Below are 21,801 nucleotides of genomic sequence, written 5' to 3' on the forward strand. Positions count from 1 at the left end.
GACTCAAGTTATAGCAAGTTATTGCCTAGACACCAAAAGTCTACAGAAAGTAATAATTGAGATGATGACAACATGATACATGGATCATCATAAGGCTGCACTATTCTGCTGATGCATTATAATGTACTAACGCTTCAGACTTACATGTATAATACTCAATATTGTTAAGATGCATTATCAATACTTCATACACTTGAACATTTGTACATTTTCAGTCATTTCGTACCTAAATTTTCAACAGCTGTACAGTCAAACACCAGCCTAAATGCAATCAGTACTGTCAGGATTTTACTCATTACTAGATATAAAGATGTACATGTACTGGTACTTAAAATCTGTTCTCCTCAGATGTAATGTAACGTCAATCTGAAAACAATTACAACTAAATGTATTTAAACATACATGTACCTATAACATATAAATTTCTGTATAAAAAAATGCATACAATGTATGTGCTAAATAGCAATTCTACTGATATACAATGTATATATATACTAAAATTAACACTTAAAGTCATGAATGAATGCTGGAATCTCAGATCTACAAGTTTGTCAATTTTTTTTACTGTCTATAATTTCTATCATATATATACATGTACATATAAATACTAGTCTGTGGGCTAGCTGGGAGGGTACCTAAAAACCTCCCTTTACTGAATCAATTTGTCCCTAGAGAATATTCTTGGATCCTTTTTCAGTATAAGCCTATATTTGTATCCTGCTGGGTCAAAAAGTCAAGATTTTTGTGACTCAATTGTTCAAGCGTCTAATAGTCTCCCTGAGACATCATGTATTAAGAAACTAAATATACATGTATATAGATATTTAGGTATTATCCTGGGATAAAATAGGCCCCTGGCCCATTTTTTAGGCCCATAATGGTCTTAAGCCAGGATATTAAGCCCCTGGTTATTATGTAGCCATATGTTTCAAATGATACCAAAAGTTGAGGTAACACATAGAATTTCTGAGTAAAATGCAAAATATGTGCCCCTTACCCCACCAAAAAATTGCTTGACATATTTTTCAATGTCAAAACCCATAGAATAATTATGCTTCAATACAAAAATAGCTTATTTGGTATTTTCTGTTTATTACTTTCGCAATCAATACTTCTGGGGTTCTTTTGATAAGTTGTGGCAATTTTCACAGTCAGAATTTATTAATTAGAGGTTCCAGAGAGACTGAATCACTCACCTCATCAAAAATATCCTCTTATTTCATCTGCTTTCTAAAGCTGCATTCTTGACCTTAATTAATATTCCACATGTTTTGCCGGGTTTTCATATTACGAAAAAAATCTCTCATAGTCATTTTTGGGCTTTTCAAGAGCAATTCAACTCCAACATCAATTGACAGATCTTCATGAAAATTTCAGCAACAGGTCCGTCTTACCATGTTGATTAATTATACCCTGTGAAATCTTGGTTATACCCATTGGTTTTCAAGTTATTTCCACAAACCCCTTAATTTTTGGTAATGGTGACTCTGTTTTTTGCAAGGATTCCTAACAAACATTCATGCCATGTTTGGTTATAGTACATCCTATAAGAATTTTTTTTCTAAGTTGGAAACGTAAAATTCAAGAGAACAAGAGGTTCCCAAGAGCCTGAATCACTCACCTTGTTGAATTTTGCCTTTCAAAGGCAATAAATTAAACAAGTTGTCCAGCAATTTTGACTCAGAAGTCTTTGGTAGGACTATCACAAGATCTTTTCAACAATGAAAGTTTCTTTTAATCTATCATAGTTTTCAAGATGACTGAAAACTATTAAAAAAAAAAGTCATCTTTTCCCTTTCAAAGGCAATAACTGTTACAAGGAGTTTGAAGACTTTTGTAGTCCTAATAATATGGATTATTTCAGCTATTGAAAGAATTTGGATAAACCTAACGGTTTTGAAGATATATGTGAAAAACTACTGTCTGACCCCTGTGTTCTATTTTTAGTAACTGTGGTCATGTTTTTCATCTCCACTGTTCAACTGTTGCTGTTGTCAAGAACCTAACCTGCCTTGGAAAAAAATATAACTCCGATTGTACTATCAAAAATTGAGGCATAGCTTTTCTATGATAGGAAAGGCAATCATTTTTTTGTTTGGAATTTGCAGCTGTCGTCTGAATTTGTTTACGTCATATGATATGTGTAAAATATTCCAACCATCCGTGGACAACTGTAATATTTACAGTGTCTGTACAGATTGATCTGACAGGCCACAAATGAAATGGATATTGCTAGAGATGCCCTTAAGGTATAAAAAATCTACATTATTGCCAGGTGATATATAAAGTTATTGACTATTTTGAAAGCGAGGGAAAAGGGAGGTATGGGGTTGGAATTTTACGGGGAAAACTGTTCAAGTTATTTATTTATTGAAAAAAAAACTCCCCCATTAATTAACAAGACAGATTTTCAAACAGAAATATTAATTTTGCTTGCTGCTTAAATATAAATAAAAATATTGCACTTGCAAAGCAAAAAATTTCATCCAGGTTGACCACCCCCCCACCAATCTATGTAATGTCCTTTATTTATACGAGTCTCGCACAGTCGGTACATGTATGATAAAGCTCACGGTGCTCACTGATTTAGGCAATGCCTAGCACATATTATTTGGACTAGTGGACTACTATTTCCAATTCCTTCTCAAGCAAATCATACCAAATAAATCATCAAATCAAGTAAGCTTTATTTTAAGTCGACAAGACATTATAAACAGGTAAACATAAGCTCTTGTGAGCTTTTGAACCGACTAAACAATAAAACAGCAAGAGAGCAGATACACATACATGCATACATATATACATACATACATTCAAGCATAGACAAACATAGCTGCAAAAAAAACAGTTTACAGGTACACTTTGACAGTATAATAAGCAGATAAGGATAATCGCAATATAAGCAAGCAAACAGTCATGCATAAGCTTACAATCAACTAAAAATAAAAAGCACAAAATAAAGACAAAGAGAAGAAGATGTCTAGGAATTTACTGTGTATATTTTTTACTTACAATGCTTCCATGCCATGTGTCATCTGGGAAATTTTTTAGTCCTTTTTTAGCATTTTATTTTAGGAAAAATAAAATCCAGGTTTCACCGGAACTACGCAAAAGAAGAACTTATCTATTAAGTGTATGCTAAAAGTCCAAGTCATTCGGATTGAAATTTCTCGGAACTGCTCGACCAAATTTTATGAGGTACAGCCAAAATATGTAATCCGTACCCGTACCTGAACTAAATTTTCCCCGTACCAAAGTAGCTTTTTTTGCCGATTTCATTATTACCTGATGTTTTCGGCTGATAATTTGTACACAATTACATAATAACACGATCGCTATTACAGAATCTATGATTATAAAATGTTTTTCGAAAATTTGATTTTTATTTGATTTGCAGTTTTTAAAAGGACAGCTCGAAAATTCCCGCACACAAAATCAGAAGCGGCTGTGTCGATCAAAGGTTAAAGTCGGTAAAAAGCTCAATAGAGCTTATGTTTATTATTATATATATCATGCCGACTCTAAAAAAAAACTTATTTATGGTATTTTTGTAAAATACATATGAAACGTAAAAATATATGGCACATAAAAAGCTTGAAAACTGCCGTCCCACACCACAGAGACAGGGTGCCCTTAAAAATTAATCTTGATCATTATAAATGAAGATGCGTCAAATTCAAGATTAAAAACCATAAAATTGTAATTCGTGTAGCTGACAAAACCGAGAACCGTGTTTTAAGCGGATAAACAGTATACCCGAGTGTCGTACTATTAATATTAATGAAAATCGACGGAAACCGATACCCTGCTACTTTGACCCCTGCTACTTTGACCCCAGCATATCTGTGATATAAGATAAAAGACGTTAACAAGTCTGTAAATATAGTTTCAAATTTAAAAAAAAAACAATTTGAAGTTAGGGAAATAATACAATGGAAAATACCATAGTACATTTAAACATGTATGTCATTCATAGCATTTGAACGGATGTTCTAAGTACACTCTGTTATAATTCAATTATAATTTCCTACATTATTAAGTCAAGTAGTCTTGTCAGTTTGAATACATGTATAAAGCATGAAAGAGGATATGATCAGAAATATTTCCCTCTTTTTTTATTATCGATTTTTTTTTATTTTCAGGAAATCGCATCATTTTTTTCACGTGGGGATGCGGGCACATTTATGCGACACAACTGCCGATCGTAAGTCAAACCTTCACTATTGCATTTTTATCCTTTTTTTCTGGGTATATTATCCAAACGGAGATCATGACTAAATTATCTCTCAAGCATGCCATAGATTTATCATTATTTGTACTCGTAAAAACATGTGTGGACACAGACTTGTGTTGTCCGAGGGACAAGTGTGGACCCAGACTGGCGTTGTCCGAGGGGCAAGTGTGGACCTAGACAGGTGTTGTCCGAGGGATAAGCGTCGATCAAGGCTGGTTTGCCAGAGGATGAAATTAGGTTTAGAATAGTTAGTCTTGAATACAGTCATTTTCCTTCAAAATAAATCCTAGCCTGACCGTTATGGAATGGTACGTGGTACAATTTCAAAGAGATTCATTTACTAAAAATCATGTTAAAATGTCCTGTTTGTTTCTGGTCTTTAATTCTTTTTAAAATGGTTCAAGTGACAACCCAAAAATTAATCACAGCCTTCCATTTCTGAGGGGGCGGACAAGGGATACGTCATGCCCGGTTTTCTCCTTTAAGCGACCGCCTCCCTCCCTTTTCACCACCGCTTCCCAAACCCCTTTCGTTTTACCCCCAGTTATTGTTCCCAACCATGATCCCCGCTTCCCGTATTTTTCACACGCCTTTCTGCGCTCCTTCAACAACCTTCCCTCTCCCCACCACCACCGTTCCCCACTCCTTCAACCACCGACTCCCGACCTCCGAGTCCACCGTTCCCTTTGCGGTAAGGCAACATGGATATATTTAAAAAAAAAATAAAAGATCCGTACACTTCTATTGGAGTTATTGTCTGGAAACAAAATTGTCCTAGAGTGCCAACATCATGATACCATTATAAGACAGCAAGTTTTAAAATTAATTATTGTAAATTGATATATCAATTCGAATGAGTACATGTACCCGTTTTACCCTCTTCTGCAGAACGACTGGGGTCAGTCGCCCCATTTGAATATTAAGCTTCTATCAACAAGTAACACAATTAATGGAATAATCATTATTTCATGACATTTTGGCTATCTACCGCTAAAGTAATCACGCGAAAATGCTGCGCAGAACGCAGCTAGATACACCCACAGAGTTGGACCCCAGAACAGATGGGGCAAATGTGGATACAAAATTTTAGATTTGTACAGCTCCGAATGTGTGGACTTAGTTATTAGTTTTTGATACACTTAAGCTTGGGGACTTGCAGTCCATTATGGATTCAACAATGGTGTGGAGAAAATATTGCACACAATTTTAATTTTCAATTATATGTGAAAAATGTGTTGTTTTAAGGGTGGAAATCAAAGATCTTTGCTTTCGATCAGCATAAGATGTTAATCTGACAGAAAAACACAGGCAGGGATTTTCATAAGGTATCCAATAAAAGAAAATTTCAAAATAGGACCAAAAATTAGAAACAAACATTTTTTAGGGGGCTTAGCGCTTGGCCCATTATAACTCAAAAACTTTAAGAGATTCTGAAATCTGATTGAAAAGCTCAGGCAGAAATTTCCATAAGGAATCCAATAAACTAATTCAAAATCGGACTGAGTGGAGGGTAGATTGATTTGGGGTGTGGTTCCTTATATCAGGAAAACTGTAAGAAATATTTGAAATCTGATTTGATAAACGCATGTATGGATTTTCATATGGAATCCAATAAAAAATTTCAAAATTGGACTAAAAATTAACAAGTTTTTTTTGTGTGCATGACCCTATTATGTACCCCTCCAAATGGTTATTAAAGATAAATCTACCAAGAACACCTCTCAAAACAGAATCTAGAAATGAATACATTGATATCTGAATCATCGAAATTGGATCAGAGGCAATTGCTTTTCTATCAATTCTAATAATAACACCTATTCCCCCCTTTTCCCCCGTAAAATTATGAAAACCGAAAGGGACCTAATATCAAAAGAAAGAAACAATTCACCAAAGTTTGATAACGTTAGGGACCATAAAATACAAAGTCAATTTTGTTGGTTTCAACCCTGTAAGTTATCAATTTCCACCATTACTTAAGTTATTGCACGAAACCCTAGTGGTCGGGAAAATGTGTTCCAATTATAGCCATCTTCAGCATTTTTACATGAATTTTAAACTACCAGTGTACCCGATCCATGCGCCTAGTTTTAAGTGGAGTGTGGGTTTGGTCATTTACTCGTGTTTTTTTTTTTTTGTTTTTTTTAGGGGGGGGGGCGTGTTTTTTTTTTTGTTGTTGTTATTTTTGTTTTTTTGTTTTTGTTTTTGTTTTTGTATTTTTTTTGTTTACGGGGTATTTCATGTCATTTGCTGTGTGTCTATTTTCTTTTTCGGTCCGTTTCCCTTGACGCTCTTTTTTAAATGGGCTGTTTGTTTTTTGCTTCTTAAATACTGTAAATTTGCGAAACTTAAATGAGTCATTTCAAGCGTCAATGAGTCTTTGATCTATGAACATTTTTTTATTCAATCACTAAACCCAAGTGTCTATGGATGACACCAACAGCATAATAACATTGAACAAACATATTTTCTGCAATTAGTAAATAATTGGCAATTAAGGAGGTAGACCTAGGGTAAGGGACACAACTCCTACAAATCATTGGAACGTTTGTGTTCGGCATTTAACATCAATTTCATGAAAACATCAAAGTTACTTGGACCGATTTCATTTTTTTTTCAAATGAAAGCTTGATAGGCTTTGCTGAAATTGAATATGATACAAACATATCACTGATTTCAAGAGTTATGTCCCCTTCCCTAAGTCTATCTCCTTAAAAAATAAACAGTTTGTCTCTATTCTTGATTTGTGCTTAAGACAGCCTAGTATGAAATTAAATGTCACTTAGGAGTGCTACCAAAATTATACACTATACATTATTGTTATACAGTCTTAGAACACTACATGAACCAAAACCTGTCGTAATTTTCCTTCTAATAATTTTGTAAAGTGCATTTTGAACCTCTATAAACTTTAAAAAGTCTTATAGGAACCTAGTGTTTTTTGTCTTCACTATTGAAAAAAAGCCTCTAGTATACTTTGACAACATTTGTTAAGTTAATGATAGTAGTGTCTTTTCTTTGTGTAAGTATGAAGAACATGTTCAGAAACCAGAGATTAATAGCTCAAAATGAAATTTCGGCATGAGTTTTTCTATATTCTAAAGCTATGTGAAGACTCTCTATTATATGTTTTACTGTTCTTTTTTTAATAACTTCATCGCAGTATTGCTCTAGACTACCCCTTCTCATCAACTTGTATAACCAACATGTATTTTATCAGTTTTAATTCTGTTGTCAAGCAAACATGTGGTTTTCAGATGCAACCTAGTTGCTGTCACATTAGCCCAAAACAATATTGTCCTTGAAGCATAGGAAATATAAAAAGTTCCAGGCTCAGCTTGATACAACCGCTGAGACTGAACACTGAACAGTTGGGGCAAGTATAGAAACACCATTCAAGTTTTATACAGCTATGATGTGTGATTGTGGTTATATAATTGACAAAGAAAAGAATCTGACTCCTTTTAGGACTTACTTCCTAAATGGTTCCAATCACAAAATCAATTCCAAGCTTCCTTTTGGGGCACGGTACATGTATTTTGTGTTTAAATGTCAGGGATCCATTCCCGTATTAAAGAATCAGTAACTTTTTTGTTTCTAGCACCTTTGTGCCCCTTTTTTTCTATATCGGCTCATATGACAACCAACGAAAATCAATCCCACTCTCATTTTGATATAAGGCACCTTGTAGTACAATTTGAAAGAGGTCCATTATAAGATCAGTTTTACCCAAGTTACTGTCAAAACATTAGAAAAAAACCACTTGTTTCTGAATCCTAATTCCTAATTGGTTCAAGCCACAGCCAAATAAATTAATCCAACTCCTTCTTTGGTAGAATGGCACCTCGTGGTATGATTTTTTTAAAAGGTCTAATTACCTGTTGTTAAGTCAGACAAATACTTTTTCCTAAATGGTTGAAGTATGGACCTCCAAAATCAATACCAGCCTAATACATTGTATATAGAATATTGTGGAGCAATATCATACCAAACATCATTATGCATTCACTGGATTTATATTTTTTAATTATACATGTTTTTTCCCTTTTTGGCCTCTAATTCCAAAACAGGTGGAACCATACCCCCAAAATCTTTACCAACCTTCCTTTTGTGGTTTGAAATCTAGATGCACTATAATTTTAACTTCAACCAACTAATACTCATGTTATAACACGAAAACCAAGTGTCTGCAGACAACAACACGAATGACAACGACAGGACCATACCACTAAATTTGTGGCCAGTATAAACAACCGTGAAAAAAACGAGTCAAATGCTATCATTTAAGTCGTACTCCAGGTAAGAATCATGTAAAAAAGTTATTCATGGTCGGAAATCTTACATATTTTGTTTTTGATAATTTGTTTAAAATGCTTAAGTAAACAGAAAATAACATGAGGATTTCTATAGAACCCGTGTTCATAAAAATTATATAGTATGTACTGTAGAATTCACAAAGGGAGATAACTCTTTAAACGACACTAAAATACGGTAGAAACCATTGGATTTTCAATGTGAATTATCTCCTTTAAGCAGACAGATTGGCATAATTGATTATATATTTCATCATATAGACCTATAAAGCAACTTAATAACAAAAATAAAAATGTGTGGCCTCGTTTGTATCACATAATACACAATTTGCATGATTTTTACAAAGACTAATACTTAATTGTCTTTATTTCATGCTGTACTCTACTTGTACTTATAAAAATGAATAGTGTCTAATAGCACATGTTTGTACATTGTATATGCATTTAACTTACACAATAACAATTCTTTTTGTACATTTCCAAATAGATCTAATATATAAATTTAGTGAAATTTCATTTACTTTCCTAACGTCTCATGATTACCTGCAAAAGTATTGTGGCTGTCATCATGAACTCACGGGGATCGTTATAAAGTATCTCTCCGAATTGTTCACCGTGACATAGTTTTCCTTTCCTCTTTCGTCTTCCCCGTACGTAAAATTTTATTTTTTAGAAGAGCAGGGGATGCTTACACCACCGGTGCACCTGGAGCCCGAGTTGCACATTTATTTTGGTTTCTACGTGCGTCTTCATCTGATTTCGTTATTTAATGTTCTTTGGCGAGCATATAAATGCTGTGCCTTATTTGAGAAAATAATTTGTGTAGTAAAAGAGTTCTGTATGTTATCAAAATATTCAAGAAAGCCAGTACCAGTGTTGAGAAAAAACTGTTAATACACCAGAATTAAGGAAGACTGATATTCCAAAGAACTACTGACAGTATTCATGAGAACTAAGGCCACTATCTAGATGACAGTATTCAGAAGGACTAGAAAAATATGCAGGGAGAAACTAACGACAGCATTTAGAAAAATGTGATGACAGCATTCAGACAAAACGATAACAGCAGTCATGAGAACTAGTGACAGTATTAAGTAAAAGCTAGTGACAGGATTCAGAAGAATTCGTGACAATTTTCGTGAGAACCAGTTACAATAACCAAATTAACTGGTGATGTAAGATGAAAGTTTACCCACTACACCAACTAATATTTTTTCAAGGTTAGTCGACTAAGTTAATAAAAAGTTGTTCTTCGACAACAATGCACCTCTTAAGTTAATAATATAGACAATAGCAGTGTGCCGACTTGAAATGAAAATTGGGGCTTAGTCGGACGTATTTTATTTGATACTTACTTCGGAAACGATGGGTTTTGTTTAGCGTTTCATGTCCAAAAATGTGCCACTGGTCAACACTTTTACACTCCCATAAAACATCAAAAATGAAACTTTCAATTCTTATAATTACATTTCATATGTTTCTTTATACACAGAAAAAATAGGCAATACATTATGACCACTCAAGTGTGGGCGTGGCCTATAGAAATAAGTTCGAAGATGACTGTGTTCTTTCGACTCGTGTAACATCACGTACCAAGCAGATCCAATGAAATAAGTGTACTTTTATGATATGCACAGCAAATGTAATTATGAATGGATGAGCTAATTCTAATTAACACATACCAGTAACTGTAAAAAAATGACAAAGGATGACCTAAACTGTAGATATCTATTCAATCTTTAGTTGGTTCCATTTATCGTGATCATGTACGATGTCTGTTTCCGGTCAAGTAACTTCATGCAACAACACAATGATCATACTGATGATTTACAAGTAAAACAGAACCGAATTCACATTTAAGTAATTTCTGGTTGTTCCAGTGAACATTTAAATAGCACAACGAAACTCATCGTCCAGCACAACGTTTTATGAAACATTTACTAAACAGTGCAATCCATATTGGTGTTCTTTTCAGGGTTTTTATACCTGTATGTAATTGTATTTGGAAAACATAGGCGCTGTAAATCCACTCTCCCAAACAAATGATAAATGTAACACAAACTCACTCTCCCAAACAAAAAGTTAATAAAACACAAACTCACTCTCCCAAACAAAAAGTTAATAAAACAAAAAGACGAATAGCCGTCATAGAATTACCACACAAAGCATTCCCTTTAGTATCACTGCATCACAGTAAAGCCTCAAATGGATAAATCTAAAATTAAAGCAGTAAGCAAGAATACATAACTACTGAGTAAAAACCCTTTACATCCAGCTATGCATCTTCTCCTAACCACACAGTGCTCACCCAAGACTTTTGATATGTTCCTTCAAAGACACTGTAACAACTGAACAAGTGAACAAATAAAACTCTAAAGATATAACCTATCTAAAATAGAACTAAAACATATAGATTACGGGAAATGGAAAGGCCATTGGCATTTGTCACTGGCTACTTTTATCCCGAATGGATAACGTGTAGAATTAATTAACATGAATAACTAAGTAAATTAGCATAATTGAAAAATAATTTAGTTGCTGTTGGGATGATACAAGACAGTCGTCGCAGTGAAGAGATAATATTCGTTAGTTATGGAGAGACTGTCATTTTGGGATGTCATACACAGCTTACCAATTTCAACTCATCCGTCTGGAGACGTGGAGAATTTACGATTTTCCAAGGGATCACTTTAAATCCACCTCTTAAAATCCAGAACAAGTATAGCATCGCTCAAGATAAAACAAAGGGAGAAAACTATTCTTTGAAAATCAAAAATATAACAGAAGAAGATCTACAGAGCTATTGGTGTGAAACGCAAACAGCAAATGGAGCCATGCAGACAAAAATTACACTTGTTGTTAGACAATTTACAACAAATCGTGAGTTGATAAGCTCTTGGTTCCTTGAAGTTTTTTGTTTGCTTGTTTGTTTTTTGTTTGTTTGTTTGTTTGTTTGTTTTTTCTTTTCTTTTCATTGTTGTCAATAAACAAGGTAAAATAAAAGATAAAAGTTAAACATCCACATACAATTTGCATATCTAATTTTTTATTTAAGAAATAATTCGTCGAGGGGGTAGATTTGTATTCATTTCAACATGGGTACGGCATTTATATTCGATTATTTGACACCAAGCGACAGCGAGGTGTAAAATGAGAATATCAATGCCAAACCCATGTTAAAATGAGTACAAATCTACCTTCTCCATTAATTATTTCTTTTCTAAGAAGACAAATTTGGTAATTTATTTGACAAACATTTATGTAACTGATTTCAATTAGATAACCTCTCAGTCGTTAAATCATCGCGTAAACGTCTTTAATAAGTTTTGTCTCGAAGCGACAGCGAAAGAAATGAGACAGTGCGCAGGAGCTAAAGGTGGGGTTGTGCCGATATATACTGTTTGACGATATGTAGACGTCAAATTAGAAACTTATTCTTTATCTAATTGTTTAGTTTTGAATCTAATCTTAGAAAAATGATAGGTGAAAAAATCTTGTTCAAATGTTGAGACAAATATCATGATCAATACTTTTCACAATAAAGCTACAAGCATCTATTTACAAATATCATTCATTAGAGCAAAGTCTAAAACAATGAAATAAATTTTTAACTATCTTGCCATGTGGTAATTGCATTTTTTGTTATATGATTATACTAAAAAAGAATTGAACACTCGTAGTTATTATCAAATAAAAAAAACTATTTCCATGCCACCTTAAATGTATGATGTATTTAATTGCAATTTTTGGCATGAATTTGAGATATTTGTTTTTCTCTTTTTCGTAGGAGATTTAAACAGGGAAACAAGCATAACAACAATAAATGACAGTGAAGACGAAGGTAATGAAATGTTGTAATGTAATAAAATGTAATAATGTAATGTAATGTAATAATGTAATGTAATATAATAATGTACTGAAATATAATAATGTAATGAACTATAATAATGTAGTAAAATGTAATTGCTGCATGTTTTTCTTTAACGTTTTTGTAAGGCATTTATGACAACACTTAATACATCAAATTTAAACTTGAAGGGCTTTTTTGTCTGATCGTATGAACAGGTGAACGAATGAAAATATGCTTAATATTTAAGGTTATAAACAATTAATTGATGATTTTACAATTTTAAACTCTTCTTTTCCAGATTCATTACACACAACAGAGAGCAACCGGGAATCCACTACATTTCCTAAAGGTATGATATGAAGTTAGATTGCATACATGTTCTTTCGGACTTCACCTCTTTGTATACCTTTGTTGGATGCATATTCACGTTCCCCGTTCTTATGATATCAAACCACCTTTGAGTCAGCGATGCCAAAACTATACTAATATAACACTGTTAATTAAGATTCTTATACTCCAGATTTTATCAGACTTGAGGAGGTTGATGGTGACAATTTATACCACTTTCAACAATACCCAGGGCAAAACATTTAGAAAAATCATCATGAAATTGTCGAATTTTGTCTTCTTTTCTTTGGATATCTCATTGTAAAAGTATCTTCTCCATTTTCTCTTACAAGAGACAGAAATATGATTTCTTCTTCCACTATTTCTTTATAATGCATTATGGTACTGTTATCAAAAATGTTATTTAAAAATATTACAAGGATTGATACATGAAAATCCAAAGTCCTTAAAATTCTACATATATACAAAGAAGCAGTAAAACTGTGGAAATATTCGATGTGCTTGGTAACTACATGTATTTTCATTTGCTTCATTTGATATTGAATACTTTATACCTGAATACAGGAAAACAACATACAACTGATTCAACCAGAAACACAGATTTTACGAGCACAACAGAGAAAGGTAGGTAAATCGTGACTTTCTAAACGGTCAGTAATTTGCGATTCACGGAAATATCTGTATTTATGAATTAAAGTCTTCGTAATTGTTCATAAGTATCGTCGTCAAAACAGAAAAGTGTGAGTTCTTGTAAGAATCATGCAGTGGGTGAACCATGTTATGAAAAAAAACCTACTATTTTGAAAGTTAAATTTGACTATTAGCACCATCAGGATCAAGGGCAAAAGACAGAATTTCTATGTGATTTGGATAAATTGAGTTACAATTTCATTGAAATGCACTGAAAATTAGCATTTCAAGGGCAGACAACTCTACCAAAATTCTCATTTTCTAACATTCTACCGAAACTTTCACTTAAGTACTAATCAAACAATGTATTCTTGTCCTTAAATAGCTCGAATTGAAGTCGATTTGAACAGAAAAAAAAAAACAAACAGAATATTTTGGAATGTGTATTGTGGATGGTATTTTGCACATTATGTTGCAGATCATATATTTTTTTTATTTTGCAAGACTAGTCCACAATAAGCAAAATATAGTTTCGAGGAAAATATAATATGTTTCCAGAACATGAAACTTTTTAATACCGAATACGAACATGGCTATACATCGTATGAGTCTTAAAAATGTTAAAATCAACTTAAAAACACTATTGCGCTTTTCAACAAACGGTCGGCATTCCAATGGGAACAAATTGTGCTCCTTGCTGACCTATTCCTTCACTCTAATATGGCTGACTTTATAGCTGATCTGATCCGAAAGAAAGAATGTCGTTTGGCTAGATCCTTTAAGGTTCCGCTATATAGATGACGTATTATCTTTAAACAATCCTAATTTTGAGGATTTGATATATCGCATCTACGGCAAAGAACTTGAGATAAAGGATACTACAGACACTGTGAAGTCAGCCTCATATCTTGACCTACACTTAGAAATCAATGGTAAAGAAAAACTATTGACCAAACTTTACGACAAACATGATGACTTTTCATTCAGAATTGTCAACTTTCCTTTCATCTGTAGCAACATACCTTCAGCACCTGCGTATGGAGTATTCATATCACAACTCATACGTTATGCCAGAGCTTGCCGAAACTACGCAGACTTTTTGTATCGCGCTAGAATTCTAACAAATAGGCTTCTGGAACAGGGTTATGTCGCTACAAGATTGAAGTCATCAATACATAAGTTTTATGGTCGTCGTCATAAACTCGCGGATCGTTATGGTGTGTCCATCTGCACCATGAAAACTGATTTATTCAACAGGTCATAGTTTTCCTTTCCTTGTTAGTCTACTCCGGACTTGACTTTTTTATGAACAACTGGACAGGTGTTTCTAGAAAAGCAGAGGACGCCTACCCTACCAGTGCACCTCGTCCATGCTCCCAGTTTTTAGTGGAGTCCGAGTTGCTCATTTGCTTTTGTTACATTGTATGTATGATTTTGGTTACTTTATGTTCTTTGTTGTGTATGTCTGTTTTCCATGTCTGGTCTTTGTCCCTGGATTACATTCTTTTGATTACCCTATAACCATGGTTCCATTGACTACTCTTTAGTAATATTATTTTTTATGCTTATTATTTAGAGAATATGGTTCAACATATGTATCGGTTCTTTCTGCCACATTTAACCTCATAAATATACTTACGGTACATAGTATGTTTTTCTGCTTAAGGTAATTAAAATTTTAAAAAGAATACACCTACTATTTTTTAAAGACACGGAATTGAAACAGGCAAATGTATAGTTGTCTTTCCTGTTACATGTAGCATGTTTCATCTGTCAACACTTTTTGCATGATCATGTGTTTTTCATTCACATTAGTTCATACTCCTGATTCTGATATTGGCTCAAAAGGTGTTACAGGTGTTGATGACAAGGACTCAACTTTTCTATCTGGTACGTACTTTAATTATTTTGTAAATTTTCATGGTTCTGTTTATTTTGTAATGTTTCGAGTCAGTCTCCATAAAAGTATATGCACTCCTTCATATCTTTAACACCGTTGCTATACTCATAACTGAACACGGCTTGTTATGCTAACTAATACAGTATATTTGAACTTACTTCACGGGTGCAACGTTAATAGTGTTTTTCTTCATCCTGTATTGCTACATTGTATTACTATCGAGTAAAATGATATGTAGTAAGCAAGAAACTGTCAAGTACATGAAGTATGCGTAGGTGATTTGGTTCGAGCAATTTAGAATTCTTGAATTACTTTGATTTGGAATTCTTCAATCAGAAAGAAAAAAAAGAAAAAAAACATAAACAGGGTTGGGTTTTCTTGAATGCAATTAATATGTGTTTTTATACTGAATAACGAAACCATGGACATCCGTTCACTATAATTCATTGTATGAACGCAGCTACCTTTTTTAAATTTACTGCAATCGACATAAAATCGAGTGTTGTGTGTTATGGCGCATGAACTCTAGTCATACATCCTTAGCAATGAATTTTATCAAATATTTGACAGGAAATAGGAGTACAATTTTTTTTAAATTACCGCAATCGTCATCAAATACAAGTGTTATGTGTTATGGCACATCAATCTATGCAACACATGTTATCAAATATCTGACAGGAAATAGACAGAAACACTTATCTAAAAGCATAATTTTTGTCAAAGTTTACCAAAGTTTAAGAAAACGAAGAAATAAGCACTGAAATAACAGAGTGAACTTTTATGAAAGTTCAGGTTTGTTCTATTTTCCTTACAAGACAAACAAATGACGACGTATATAAGTTTGTTGTTATACAATATTATACTTTGTCTCTTCAGGTATGACAATTAATGAGAAATATGTGCTTTTTGGCATGGTTGGGGCATGTTTTGTCCTTGTACTGGTTTTATCTATCTCCTGTAATATTTGCATTAATCGAAAATGCAAGACTTCTAAAATCAATTCCCCAGTTGACCCCGACGAACCACCAAAACGTCAAAGACGTCATCGACTAAGCACATTTGAAACTGCATCTACATATGAATACATTGACGACCAAAAACTAATGTGCTATACAGACCCTGTAAACGAAATTGCTCCTAGATTACCGATACGAGTTCATAAGGACACAGGTAGCTCCGTATCATCAAATCCATCATATCTTGAAGTTGTTGGAGAAACGGTTGATGTTTATACTTATCCCTATCAATCATTGTCAGAAATGGACAACATTGAAACACCACATCATTACATGGAGGTCATACAGCCCCTAGCAGCTGGTTTAGTCATCAGTTCGCCTGAGTATGAAAGGGAACATCGTCGGAATTCTCTAGCCGGTCATAAAAAAACCACAAAATGCATTCTTGTGAAAAGGGCCAACTCGTGGCCGAAAGAATTTAAAGCCTCACAGAAGCTGCAATTTTCTGTCGAAAATAGTAAAGGCATATTCAATCAAAACAATCAATCAATAAGTACGAACAAATGTGAATCCTTTGACATCAAAACAAATATTCAAAATGAAAACAATATTGGTGTTGGAAGACTAGCACCATTTGATCAAAATGTTAAAGATCATTCACAGACTATCATAGTTGCAAATCTAAATACAGAAAGGTTCCAAACCAAAACAAAGGTCAATGAACCTTCCATCGATGATTCGACCGAAAGTTTTAACAAAATCAGCAATTGTAGCCTTGACAAAATAGATCCGATTTCTATTTCAGTAGACAGTTCTTCTGACAATGATTCTGAAGATAAAATCATCTCAACGAAAGAAAATGGACCATACGAAGATCTATCAATGAACGATTTAGACGATGTACACGATTATAACATATGCAGTGCTACTTTAAGCCTTAATATTTTCTGAACACATACAATGAAGTGCAGTGTATTTCATTTTATTCAGAGAATATATGTAATATTACAATTATCTGTTATTTGGTCGTTTTTTCCACTTCTTGAACGCCTAGATTTTTGCGATAACACACCACGGATGATATTGTACAAACACTTGATATGAAAATTCGCCGTAGCGTTGTGTAATTGTTTCACACTTTGGTGCTGTTTTGTGTTGTCCATAAAACCTGGATGATCAAAAGCGACATTGTGACGTTTCTTACAAGGCTTTCATGTAAAATGTGTGACACAATAAGCTGGCGGCCGCTAGAATTTCAAGTATGAAAGATTCCAAATGTCAAGCTGCCAAGCCCCGTGCAGGTCCGGGTGTAAAAAGAATAGGCCTGCAGCAGCGTTAAGCTTGTCGTAAAAGGCGACTAAACAGTGCTCAGAACCCTAGCCGGGGGCTAGGGCGCTCTGCCCACAGAGCAACTGGGATGTGTGCCCCAGGTGGTGGAATGGGGTACCCCTGGCGTGTTACATGCTGGGGTTGTCAGGCTATAATACGGAAAACCTGACCGCAAACCATAGTGGTGCACCGTGTTGGGAAATATGCCACGTTCCTCGCACGTTAAAGAACCCTACTGTTGTATTCTTCCGGAGTAGGAACCATAGGGATCCGCCACAGGAGGCTAAATTGCCCGACCCTACCCACCTCTTTCTATTTTCAGTGGCAATCAAAGTTTGTCGACCCAATTGCCCTTGCGTCCCATCCCTTTTTCATTTCATCGTCGTTTCATGTTTATTTTATCATTAACTTCATGTTCATCGTCTGGATATAGCTGAAATATTGCTGCTCGGACGTTAAACCCAACAAACAAACAAACAATCAAGCTGCCAAATGCTCCAAATTGATCGTAGGGGAAAATGTTGAACTAACTAACTAACTCGTGACACTTGAATATTGCAAAAAATTAACTATCGTTTTAATTTTGCCATGGCTGGTTTGTTATGAAGTTGAAACTAAAATTTGATTTGAAGTCTTTTTCGAAGATGATTCAACTTTAACTCATTTTGAAACCTTTAATGCAACACGAAACAATCTGTAAAACAAAATATCCTTCTTACGCAGCGGGGACATGTTATATATACCGAGGTAGCATGCTCGCGTCGAGTATGGGAGGTCGTGAGTTCGATCCCCGACCACGTCAGTCCAAAGAATCTGTTTTTCTACCAAATACAGGGCATGGAATGAAAACAGGTTCGTTCTGAAACAAATTTTGTGTCCGGGTGCGATGTCATTCATACCTACGAGTTGTTGACATGTGCAAAAAAACATACGCAGATTCACATTTTCTCCGACTACTGTCCACGGATTTCCATTGTAATATAAAATAAAAATGTTTTTACTATCGCCTTCTATTAAATGTATGCTACTTCTTTCAATCTTAGAAGAAATTTCAGGCTTTCAAGAGGTACTCGTGTATAAAAACTATTTAAAAGGGCGTCCAATCAAACATCAGGCAGTGGATAAACATGACACATATTGTTTAAAAAAAAAATGTTCACCTATTTCATTTCACAAATGCATCCTTTCGCAAAGCTGAATGTTGTTTTTTTATAAACTTCAACGATTGAAGGGAAATAAATGACATAGAAGCATTGACATTCATTGAATTGAAGGGAGATAACTTTTTTAATTTGAGCAAAATTTGATTGCTTTGTTAGGGAACATCATCCTTTGCCGATTTAAATAAATTTCATACTATTTGAAATACATATGATATAGACATTACAATGGGACAAAAAATCCAGTGGGATCTTGTGCTACCCAAATCATAAGATTTGCCTGATTTTTCACATGATTAGCCTCTTAATCGAACTCGATCATAAATTCAAAGTTGGAAAAAAAATTACCTTCAAATGTATATCATAACTAACGATGCAGAATGTAATCGTAATTTGCGGACTTTATATGAACTGTCTTTTCAGGTTCTGAAGATCTACCAGGAGTGTTGATATATATTATTCAATGCATTGTTATTTCCTTCGTGTTTGTTGTCGTGTCTTGTATTTTAAGATTTCGAACAAATATGTGTAATACCAGTATTTCTTAAAAACTCACAATTTCCTTTAATTATGTTATATTGTGATTGATTAAATGCTTGGCAGATTTTTTTGTGTGTGTAAATTCAGTGTACATTTTGTATATTTGTAAATAGAGATGAAACTGTAAATCTATAAGATCACAATTAAACATGAAACATGAATTGGAAATATTTCAAAAAGTATTTTAGTCAGATAAAATATTTCCCTTTAAATAAGTCAAATCATCTAATTCATCAAAATGTTTTTTCAATGCTCGATGCTCGGCGAACATAACTACAGAATAGTTGATTCCATCTTTAATCCATTTGTATGAAATTTAAAAAGTAGTTATAACAGCAAGAAACTTGGTATAAAAATATTAAGAAGTAGTCAGCTAACAATCATACAAATTATGTAATATATGATACACCCAAAAAAGGCTACACATTGTTATTTTTGTTATTAAGTAGCTTTATAGGTGTATATGATGCAATGTATTATCATTCATTCCAATCTTTCTGCTCTTAGGAGATAGTTCTTATTGAATGTTCTATGGTTTCTCTTGTATTTAAGCGTTATTACCAGAGTTTTCTCACTTTATTTTGAATTTTACAGTACATTCTATATAATTCGTATCTTTAATAAACAAGGTTTCTATGAAAATCTACATGTTATTATCTATTGACTTAAACATTTTAAACAAAATATAAAAAAGATATGTAAAAAATATGTAGGTTTTGCAACCATGTATCAAATTGTGCATGATTCTTAGCTGGTGTGCTACTTAAAACATTCTGAAACTGTATGATTTATACATATCTACCGTAGATGAAATATTGTTAAACTATGGAAATCAGGTCCGGAAACATGAAAAAAACGGCAGACGCAGAATAAATCAAACAGATAAATACACTACAAAATACGCACTGAATCAAACAACGTGAACTTTAAATAATCCGAGAATTAACTTAAATAATCCAGAAATGTGTGCAGTTCGTGTTAAATGCAAGATACTCGCTCCGTTGCCTGTTGCAGCTATATCTGGTTAAAAATTATCAAGATGACAGTTGAAATCGTCTATTATTGTGGGAAACAAACTATGTAACGGTCACTTATCACTTAGACGATTTTCGTGAAGAGACGACCAAGGAGTAACCACTCACCAACAGCATTAGAATCAAATGCATAGGAATATCTAAATCATCAAATTTAAAGTCTATTACAAGTACTCATATGTTCCACTATTTGCAATACATGGAATGAAGCCTCAGTGTTTTAAGGATTTTGAAATTTGTAACACTGCAAATTGTGATATATAATATATGAAACGATTCGTGGTCAGACAAGTCTGACTACTTGGTTGGTGAATATCCTTGGAGACCTTCGGTCCATCCTCAGTGGCACCGACCGAGTGGTTATCAAATACAAAACTACTAATCGTATAAGTATTGCAAATTTCGATACACTGTACACGTGATTATATTAGTGACCTCTCACGTTACTGTCACAATTCTTGCAAAATTGTAAAATAAGAAACTCAATATTTGAAGAAAAATTCAGCTGAGTTCAAATGTATTCACATTTGTAAATTTCTATAATCTGTATACTGGAAGAGTAATCAAGGGAACCAAGGTTATAGCGGTAATCAGAAGAAAGCAGAAGAAAGGGATGTATCATAGAGACAACAACCTTACCAAACAATGACAATATAGCCACAGAACCTAATGGAACAGTGAAAAATTTCCCACACCTAGAGGATGGTCCAGGAAACGTCAAACAAAATATGTTTTATGAAATTGGCATCACACTTTAACCTAACAAAAAAACCCCCAAAAAATTAACACCACACAAAATTAAGAAAGACAAGTTGTGTTTTTCACATAAGGTATCAGAATACTAATGTATTATATATTCGTATATTTTGAAGTATTGTGTAGAATACTCGGTTCTTAACTATGATACGGTCTTCTTTATAACATTGGAATGTAGTGAAAGGAGTCACCAGAGTTCAGATTCAATAATTCAAAGTTCAGTCTTTATCGTTTCCAAAATCAGATTTCATATTTCAAAATTTACAATACTAATTACTTCCGTTTTCGTTGTTTTCTATGACAGACAACCCATAGCAGACAGGTGCACGCGACCGTGTCTGCCATGGGTAAAATAGCCAACAATCGCAATACGCAAAGTAAAGGAATCAAGTAAATTTCAGAGGGTAAATGAATAAATTAAACTTTTTGTATTTAGATCCATATATTTGTCTGATAATGTATATTCAAATATTCAAATATTCAAAAACTTAAGAATTGATAACTATACAACGGATTATTCGGGGTGATTATTGTTAATCGGACGTACTAAATCGAAGCCCAGTAATACGACACATATTTCATGCAAATTACTTATTGACCTTATATATATGGTAATTCCATATCTTTTGGCAGTAAAACGGAAGAAATACGTTCTTACACTCGTCATCTGTTGAAGATCTTTGATTTGACAAATTAATTCAAATATCCAATTGATAAATCAATCAGAAATATGATTATACAATTTAAACACCCA

General features: G+C 33.7%; 2 protein-coding genes across 6 annotated transcripts in view; one reads left to right on the top strand and one right to left on the bottom strand.

The window, feature by feature from the left end:
• The window catches only part of LOC148617004 (uncharacterized), a 19,893-nt gene extending 16,726 nt beyond the window's left edge, over positions 1 to 3,167 (bottom strand). Inside the window, exons 1-2 of one of the 2 annotated variants that reach the window (XM_088584237.1) lie at positions 3,013 to 3,167; positions 227 to 366 (exon numbers count right to left, since the gene is read on the bottom strand). In XM_088584237.1, coding sequence (XP_088440363.1) covers positions 227 to 296 — 70 coding nt within the window. In that variant the 5' untranslated portion in view covers positions 297 to 366; positions 3,013 to 3,167. Of the gene's footprint in view, positions 1 to 226; positions 367 to 1,196; positions 1,650 to 3,012 lie in introns of those variants that run through there. The other variant, XM_088584238.1, reaches the window with a different exon arrangement.
• LOC148617005 (uncharacterized) lies at positions 3,163 to 19,903 on the top strand. Of its 4 annotated transcripts, none has more exons than XM_088584232.1 (9): positions 3,163 to 3,198; positions 4,143 to 4,204; positions 9,405 to 9,764; positions 11,080 to 11,424; positions 12,332 to 12,385; positions 12,693 to 12,743; positions 13,307 to 13,366; positions 15,188 to 15,262; positions 16,149 to 19,903. In XM_088584232.1, the coding sequence occupies exons 3-9, from the start codon at positions 9,725 to 9,727 to the stop codon at positions 17,177 to 17,179; spliced, it is 1,656 nt and encodes a 551-aa protein (XP_088440358.1). In that variant the 5' UTR covers positions 3,163 to 3,198; positions 4,143 to 4,204; positions 9,405 to 9,724; the 3' UTR covers positions 17,180 to 19,903. The 4 variants fall into 4 exon arrangements, with proteins under 4 accessions (XP_088440358.1, XP_088440360.1, XP_088440361.1 ...); XM_088584234.1 differs by lacking the exon at positions 3,163 to 3,198 and adding an exon at positions 8,302 to 8,530 and having other exon boundaries at positions 4,057 to 4,204; XM_088584235.1 differs by lacking the exon at positions 3,163 to 3,198 and having other exon boundaries at positions 4,057 to 4,204; positions 9,409 to 9,764.
• Positions 19,904 to 21,801: the final 1,898 nt, after the last annotated feature.

This window comes from Perna viridis, chromosome 5 (genome assembly GCF_037379345.1).
Source record: "Perna viridis isolate PV_CMFRI_1.1 ecotype Kerala chromosome 5, ASM3737934v1, whole genome shotgun sequence".
In the NCBI taxonomy this organism is placed as follows: Eukaryota; Metazoa; Mollusca; class Bivalvia; order Mytilida; family Mytilidae; genus Perna; species Perna viridis.